This window comes from Mobula birostris, chromosome 18 (genome assembly GCF_030028105.1).
Source record: "Mobula birostris isolate sMobBir1 chromosome 18, sMobBir1.hap1, whole genome shotgun sequence".
In the NCBI taxonomy this organism is placed as follows: Eukaryota; Metazoa; Chordata; class Chondrichthyes; order Myliobatiformes; family Myliobatidae; genus Mobula; species Mobula birostris.
In genome coordinates, this window is record NC_092387.1 from 19,136,512 (window position 1) to 19,145,137 (window position 8,626).

General features: G+C 41.3%; 1 protein-coding gene across 3 annotated transcripts in view; it reads left to right on the forward strand.

Moving 5' to 3' along the window:
* LOC140211990 (casein kinase I) overlaps positions 1 to 3,346 on the forward strand; it is a 191,440-nt gene extending 188,094 nt beyond the window's left edge. For all 3 annotated transcript variants that reach the window (XM_072282315.1, XM_072282316.1, XM_072282317.1), the window contains one exon: positions 333 to 3,346. In XM_072282315.1, the coding sequence (XP_072138416.1) occupies positions 333 to 387 (55 nt within the window). In that variant the 3' untranslated portion in view covers positions 388 to 3,346. The remainder of the gene's footprint in view (positions 1 to 332) is intronic.
* The last annotated feature ends 5,280 nt before the right edge of the window (positions 3,347 to 8,626 follow it).

Sequence of the window (8,626 nt, forward strand, 5' to 3'; positions counted from 1 at the left end):
CTTGTGTGTTCAGGCCTGCTCCCGAGAGCCGATCACTCTCCATCATAAGCTGTATGTTTTGTCTCCTGAGTCCCTGTGACCATTTGATTTCTGCTAGGGGCTAGTGGTCCAGTGATAACTCTGTGCCAGCTTACAGTTTTTTGGCAAGAGATTGCATATATGTATCTTCACACCTAAACCACTTTGAAGGGCTTGTAATTGATAATTCGATTCCTAATTGTCTGTAGATTGTTGTTCAGCTTGCCTGTCGAACTGTAGTGCAGTGGTGTAAGTGTATAAACTAAGGCTTCGATTGGTTATGTGGAATAATTTCTGTCTCCTTCTATGTCCAGGTGCTGCTGTTTTTTCAAGAGGAAAAGGAAGAAGAGTACAAATAGACATAAATGACTGCAGCTCTCCAGGGACTACGAGGCTCTGCTTGCATGTTCAGCTCCCTTCATTTCAGACGAAAATGCCACCTGACTGGTTGAGAGGCTTCAGACTGATCTTTGTTCTGTTTTGTTTTTGCCTGTGCCTACGTGTCCTCCGACTGGGAAAGGAATCCTCCTTTCAACACTCAGGCTCAATTGCACTTCTTCAATGGGATCGACTTCCCGCCCGCCCCGCCAGAAGCGGCCTGGAGCCCAGTTCCGGGCTTTCTTTTCCCAGTTTCCGTCGCCATGGAGAGGTGAGGGGAAGGAGAGAACCCCAGGAGATCTGTCCCGCCACAAACTGAGAGGCAAGAGACTTTAGTGGGTACAAGTGTACTCTGCACAGAGACTCCCACCTGGAGCAAGAAAAAATAGCCAAAGTGACAATGGCAGCACAGGTGGAAAAGGGTGCATTTGTTGCAAAAAAAAATGGTTGTTCTATTTTGTGATGTAGCATACAAGCTGTGAGAAACTTACAATCTGTTTTTTTTTCTCGCCAAGCCTTCATCCCATGCCCTGCCCTTCCACCCAACTATTAAGACTTTTCTTGACCTTGTTTGGATCTTTACAGATGCCGCCAGATGTGTTTTGTGCATGCCGTCTGAAATCAATTTTAAGAGAAGAGGTAGGCTCTTTTGCTTTAAGGTGCACTTAACGTAGGAGCGGGTGTGTGTGCGCGCGCGTGTCGTTGGTTTGTATGCGCGTGCTTTGTCATTGATATCAAAGATCAAACCCACCGCAGATAGTGTACATACGCTGTCTGCCGCAGTCACTTCCAAACCAGTACTGCCACTTTTAAATGTGTTTTTAGTTGAAATATTGATATTTATATCCAAAGAGCTGTGTTTCTATGGAAACAATACAAAGTGGAACAGCATTAATTCCCGTGAGATTTTTATTTATTTTCAAGTGGGATGTCTACAAATGTCACGAGCCTTCAACGAGCATCAGATTGTAAGGACTGCTGCAAATCCGTTGCCAAAATGAATGAACAGCTCATTACTTATGTTTTAGGTAGTTTCACTGGATTTAAACGACAAGTAGGTATTAGCACTGCAGGGTAGGTGTTCTCTCAAGGAACACACCCTTCTCGCCTCAGCCAGGTAGACTTTAAACTCTTCCATGTCCCTCTCCCTCTTTGTGGTAAATGTACAATTGGTCTTAATCTTTCTAGGGTCCTGTAGAGTAGCTTTCTTTTGATAACATTGCAGGGATCTTCCTGAAACAAATGAACTTATTGAGATAATGGGAGCAGACTTTTCCAGTGATTTGACAGGGATTGAGAGTGTGGGTGGGGTTGGGGTTTTGGGGGGTTGTTAAACAGAGGATTTACCCTCTGGTCTATTCTGAAATTCGATTCTTAAGCATAACTCCGTACCTGCTGGCCAGAGACTGCGGGGGATTTTTTTGCTTAAGGCAGCTGTATCCTCAGGAAGCCGCAAAGTGCCTGTGGCTTTACTCACCACCCTTGTATTGCCATGCCACAAAGTTGGCCAAGCATTGAGTCCTAAAGGTGTGCATGTGGAAACTGACCATTTGCCAGAAGCAGTCCTCTCACTTTCCAGGGGGTTTAAACTAAAATTCAGTTGATGCCTAACACTGATACAGATTGAGCATTGTGACATTGCCATAACATGGAGCCAATCGGTGGGCCTTGAGACAGTTTCTGAGATTAACCATGCCACAACAGGGGGCTTGGGCTGTGTACAATTCCGTAGTTTCCGTAGTGATGTGAATTCAACCAAAGTACTTCCAAAATGCAGTGAGCTTATCGAAATAAAGTTTGGATAGTTGTGCCCATTAGTATGTGATTCTTTGGAGTGCAAAATGTTGTAATTATTAGCTGCAATGTCGTTAATAATCTTGTTTCTCCCTCTGCGGTTGAAATGATGCAGTATCACTTTGGACTTTGAGGGCCAACACACTTCAGAAATCCAAATGAGCATGCCGAGGCGTCAAATGACCCTAAAGACCGACCTGTAGGTGGGACATTTGTAGTTACAATTCTGTATACGTGACTTGTCAGGATAAATATGTGTTGGCCTGGGACAAAAGCAGGCTTTGCACCCATAATTCAAATTCTTGAATGACAGAGAAGTCTTCTCCACCCAGAAGTATCTGGTACATGTCCTCAGGCTGCTTAACACTTCAACCTCCTGTCCATGTAGGGCACAACAAGAGCCAAACATTCCACAGTGTAGGAAGTAAAGGTTGGTGTTGGTCACCTTATGTTATCGTATGCACTCTTGAATATGTCCTGGAGTTTAGAGTTAGTAGACAGAAGCACAGAGCTGTGCTCAGGGTCAGGGGTGAAGCAATCTTACGTAACATTCTCAAGAGAGGTAGAACTATTTGATTGTCCTTTATTGGACTCATCATGCAAAAATGTTAACACTTATCTATTGAATATTCTTCTGTTTTTAACACGGAAAAGGCTGCTACTTTTAATTACCAGATTGTGCAGCAACACTTTTAATTGATTGTTGGAAAGTAATTATTTTAATTGACCATTTTTTTTGTGTGGGTGGTGGGGGAAGGAAATACAGCTTTTTAGAAACCAGATTTACAATGTTCCAAAAGAAGGTGTTCATGAAAACGGTCTGTTTTTTCTGGCCAGTAGCACATACACTTTAGAGTCTTTCCCCATTTGTGAAACCTCCACAAGTTGGAGAGTCAATAAAAAAACAAACTGGTCTGGTCAATAGTTTGCACTGCATAGTACTCCAAGCTGTTCTGGTATAGACAGTGGCCATCATCCAACCTTTTACAGTATCTAGGGATTCTACCAGGCTGTCAAATTAGCTTGTTATGCAGTTATATCCATACCCATTCTGCTTACCTAATGGGAACAAACTACTTGTTAATTCAGAATTGTGTAACTTGAATTTTGTTAGAGCAAATTTTATTTGAATAAAATTGTCTCCTGTTCAGTTTTATTTATATTGCTTAATTCAAACCATTGTTCGTACAACTTTCTTTTCAACCCTTAATGCAACGTTGAGGCAAGATGAGTAGACCATATTTCAGTATGAATGTTCTGGCCAGCTTGCTGCACTTCTTTTAGTCAATTTGTGCTGTATAACTGGAGAAGTAGGAAAAATGCAAAGTCGGGAAATAATGATAAATACAACCCTCAACAGCAGGAAAGAAAAATAAACATTGAATTTGGAAAGGTGATGCAAGTTTGTATACACATTCCAGTCAGCTCTGGAGGGTGATCAAAGTCTGGGATCTCAAAAGCACTCAGTCTTAAGAGCTTGATTCTTCATGGTTGCTGTTATCCCTCTGGATGTGATGTCCTAAACTAGTGGAGATATTTTGTGTCCTGTTAGAGATGAGCTGTGGATTGGCCTCCTGGAAGTTCTCTAACCACTTTTTTTAACTTTAGCCGGATTGCAAGGCAACTTAATGACTTCCCCTGCAATACAGAGAGATGAATAATCTATACTGCCCAGGAGCCAGCACTGCATGAGTCAAAAAGAACAGTGATTGTAATGGTCATTACCAGCACCTAATTTTTACTATCTGTAATTAGTTAAAAAAAAACTTTCCTTTGATCTTCCTATTGTTTCCAATTTTTACTTTTGTTGAAAACATTTATCTGCTTTATATGTTATCTTTGCATCTCAAAAAAGGTGATGTTCTCTTTTAAAACGTTCACACTTTCCCAGGAGTTTCTGTTTGTTCATGATTTACGTGGTACAATGGAGATGAATGCTGACTAAAATTCAAAAATAGATATCCTCTCTTTTTGACTTCCAGGCTCATGATGTTTCCTGGTGATTTCCACATTTGCAAAAGTAAATAGGGTTAAAATTGATGCCTGCTGAAACAACGTATAAAACTACCTTTTGAAAATATAGATTGCTAAGTTCTTTCAAAGCTTTTGAGCTTCTGGAAATGAAAAATGTCGTGAAATGTATGGTTCTGATGGAAGCACTGGCAATTGTCTCTTGAAGGGACAGATCAAAACAGTTGCACCAAGCAGCATTGGTGTCCATCTGATAATTCTCTCTGTGTGTTAAGTGATTTTTGTGTTTGTGGACACTAATGGCAATGGGCTATCAGTTGAGTTTTAATTTGGTAATTGTCCGTGGTTTAATAAAGACCCACCAGATGTATTTGAAATGTGCTTACTTGGAAAGGTGTTGTAAGGACACGTACTTGAATATAGTAGTACAACATTAAGCTTTATCAGTGAAGCACAGTGGTGGTGTAGTGGCATCAGCACCAGACTTAAAGGCAAATGGTCCTGAGTTCAAATTGAGCCAGCTCCTTGCACACGCTACAAAAACAGGAAAAATGCTGCCCGTTGCGCCATACAAGAAGCAACAACAATGGAGTGCAACCTTTAAAATCAGAAAGAAGCTGAGTCTACTGCAAGTTGCAGTTGTTAGGTGCAATATTTAGATTTCTCAGCCCTTATCTTCCTTCCTTCACCATCCTTACAACATTCCTCCCCCCCCTCCTCAGTGGTTGCTTATTCAGGACTAGACTTGGTTGCTTAGATGGGAAAGCAGTTATTCAACAAAAGTAGTGCACCTAGATTAACTATTGATAGGACTCCCTTTATCTTTGGTTGTATTCTGGGTAGAGTGAGTAAAAGTTGTGTTTTAATACTCTTTGGTGTTGTGATGCAGCTCAGGATCACTACCTGAGTACAAACAAAATTCATAAAGTTCAAAGCTAATAATTGCAAAGAAAAACTGGTATTTATTTTTAGGTTTGCATTCTTTTGTAATTATGTTGCCCCCTCTGCTGTTTGTTCTGTATTTACACAATGAGATAATGAGAGTTTGCCTACAGTGAAGTGTGTGAAATGCAGCCATGAAAGTTTTTTTAATTCATGGTTTACTGGATTTTGTTCTGCGTCTCTCTGTCTCTCCTATCCTCTTTTCTGCCTTTAGTATTTTTTCCACTGGCCTGACAAACCTGCTATGAAACTCGAGTGTTATGATAAAGATTCCACTTTCTAAGTTGTGTCTACACAAAAACGATAAGTAATAGCCCTCTATCTCTCAGCCTCTGGTGACCGTTATCATTCACGCACTTCTTTTTGAAGGATCTCACAATGGCAAGTTGACACTTTGGAGATTTCCCCCTAAATTCTGCATTACTTGCTCTCTTATAACCAAACAGATTAGTGGTACACCCACCCCAGTACAATTCTCAATAACATTCAATTCCTTTTTCTTGGGATTCGTTTGGGAATTTAGTGAGTCATGAGTAACTGTTGGCAGTGGCAGTGAACGTGCAAAAATATCCTGCTTTATTAATGCAAATCAGGAATATATTAAATTGCTTCAATGCCTGCAAAGATACTAATAAAATTTAATGTTCTATTAAGCGCACATTGACATCCTACACTCTAAAGGAAGCAATGTTAAAGACTTACCTGCTCACTGCGCAATTTTTGCACCTGGTGTCAGTTATGAGGCTTCTTTTTTGAGCACAGCAAGGACCAGATGAATAAATTGTCTCCCTTACCTTCAGGATGGGAAGCTTCAAAGCTGCTGTGCTGTGCAACATGTTGATTTCCTGCACAAGCTGTTGCCTGGAGATAACTCTAAGAAAGATAACCAGTTGGTACTCGCACCAATTTAGCATATTCTACTTCAAGGAGATGCCAGTGAAGATCTGAAATGGCCTTTAAACTCAGCCAAGTCACTCAGAAGCATTGGTTTGGGCTGATTTCAAGCCACACTCCACCGGGTGAAAGAGCAGGAAGAGTGATCTCTGCAAAAGTAAATTGGGTCAATGCACCAAAACTTCCTTGCCTCATCTTAGGAAGATCAGCTAGAGGTCCCTTAGTAGTAGTCCTTTAGTCTAGCCCCAGAAAAGTATTGTGTCATACCATAAATGCTGTCTTGACATTAAACCACTATTAAACTATGAAATAAATAAGGTTCTTATCAGCCATACTTCAGCCTGGCATTAGTTGTAGTATCTGCAGTGTCCACCTTAACACAATACCACAGATCCAGTGGTTGATCTTACACTACAAGTTCTTTACAGAAGCAAGTTACTGCATTTAGGAGCTGTGTGTTGCTATCTGGACAAATAAAAATGAATTTGGTTATTCCAGAAGTTTGGGAAACCAGACAACTGAGTGCTGGGCCTCCTCCAGCCCATTGCGGCTGCTTCTCTAGTCTGCTGAGCCTGTTGTCCACGTGACGATGCAGTGATTGGAACAGTTATTTACAGTTCTGCTACAGCCAATGTGTTGGTACTGAGGAGTAGGACTTGGACCAGTTTTACACCAAAACAAAAACCAAAGTGTTCAGAAAATGTTTCAGTGAAGGTTGCAGGAAACAAACTACATCTCCCAATAAAAACAGTGATAATTCTGAGGATGCAATGATTGGACGACGGTTGCATTTAAATTATGTGCATAAACAGTCTCAGCAGAATAGGCATCACTCCTGATTGATAGGGAAATTAGCCAATCATATCCACTCTGCCTTGCTGTAGGGTAGTCACTATATTCAGCCTAGTTGTACTGGGCTTGAGTTTGCAATAAGTTGCTATGCAGCTGATTGCACATTTCCCCAGGGTCTAATACCAGCCGAGGAGACAATTAACAGGATAGGGTTTGAAATTTCAAAACAATACTTTTTTTAAAAAAAAGTCAACTTCCTAAATAGTTGGTGGTGTGTTTGCCAGGCCAAGCTCATATGCCTCCATGTCTTCAAGCAGGAGTGTTTGACCTGAGGTTCCACTTGCAACTAGTGCTTTGTACTGGGCCGAATTCACACCTTTGGGCTCATTATGAGAAGATAGTACGCCTTTTAATTCCTGCTGGCTCCTCCTATCTGAGTGAGGGCCATGTTCAACACTTGCCAGAAAAATACTTTGATAAACTGGTTATTTCAGTCAATGGCTGTGAATGTGTAAAATATTTTACTTCTGTGTGGATCTACGTTGGTTTATAAAACAGGTCCCTAGGATTTGTATCGAAGTGACACACTAGGGCTGCAGGAGAGATCAGAAACAGGTTTTAAACCCCTGCAGGGTAAGAGCTGATTGCTGGGAAGTGTTTTTACATTCTGCCTACAGAAATGTCCTAAAAATACAATTATATATGTTTTAAGAATCCTGGCCCTTCCCAACGGCAGCATGTTATTTGCATGTCAGTAGTAGCTAACCCCAAGCTCAGGAACGCCAGCCTGCAGTATCATCGTGCCAAATACTTTCACAGGCATAGTTAAATAAGTCAGGAGATGGAAAAGCAGAGGAAATTTCTCAAAGTTGATCCTGCAGAAACATTAAGGAACTTTGCAACCACCCTTTCTTCCCCACCTCCTAAGTGTGTAATTAAAGGATAAATCTCTGCTGAATTGCAGCGTAATTATTATTATTAGTCATCTGTGTACTAATGCTTATCACCATTGGAGCAAAAAACAATCTGCTGGAGGAACTCGGGGGTCAAGCATCACCTGTGGGAGGAGAGGAATTGTCAGTGTTTCGACTGCAGTCCAGTCCTGCTGCAGAGTTTTGACCTGAAACACTGGCTGTTCCTGTCCTCCCACCGAGCTCCTTCAGCACACTGTTGCTCCAGATTTCAGCGTCTGCGGTCTCTCATGACTTTGTCATGTATTGCAATGACTTGTCTTAATATCCTTTACTTGGAGTAAGCGTCTTGAGGATCTATTTCTGATGCCCTAACCTGAGAGCCCCCTCCCAAACCTCCTGGAGGTCTGTCATGAGGCATTTAAAAGGTCCCCTAATTTACTGAAGTTATGAAGCTGTGGTAATGAAGACATTCAAGCTAACCCTGTTTGGGTTTGTTGTACAAACCACATTTTCAAATGCATTCTGGATTTCTAAAATATTTGCATCCTTAAGTTCCCTAGAACCTCCAGAATTAAGTCACAAGCATAATGTGCTGAATGAATTTGCTGAGCTAATTGTGGGTTGGCTGGCTTTACTTCAAGCCCTTTTAATCTTTGGCACTGTAGGAGCGAGAGAGGAGGTGGTGACACCACCAGGATATCAGCTATCCAGGATGTCTTCACTTCCAGCACCTTGCCTAGCCTACTTGCCTTCAGTGAATAATGAATACCATAGTCAGGTAACGTAGTATCCACAGCAGAGGGTTAGAGTTCACAAACCTGATGTTTCCTTTTGTATTGTTAGCTAAGCAATTATCCCAAAAGAATGTCATGCTCTCCTCTTTTATTTAAGAAGGAAGCAAGGCTGATGGGAACTGTGATAAA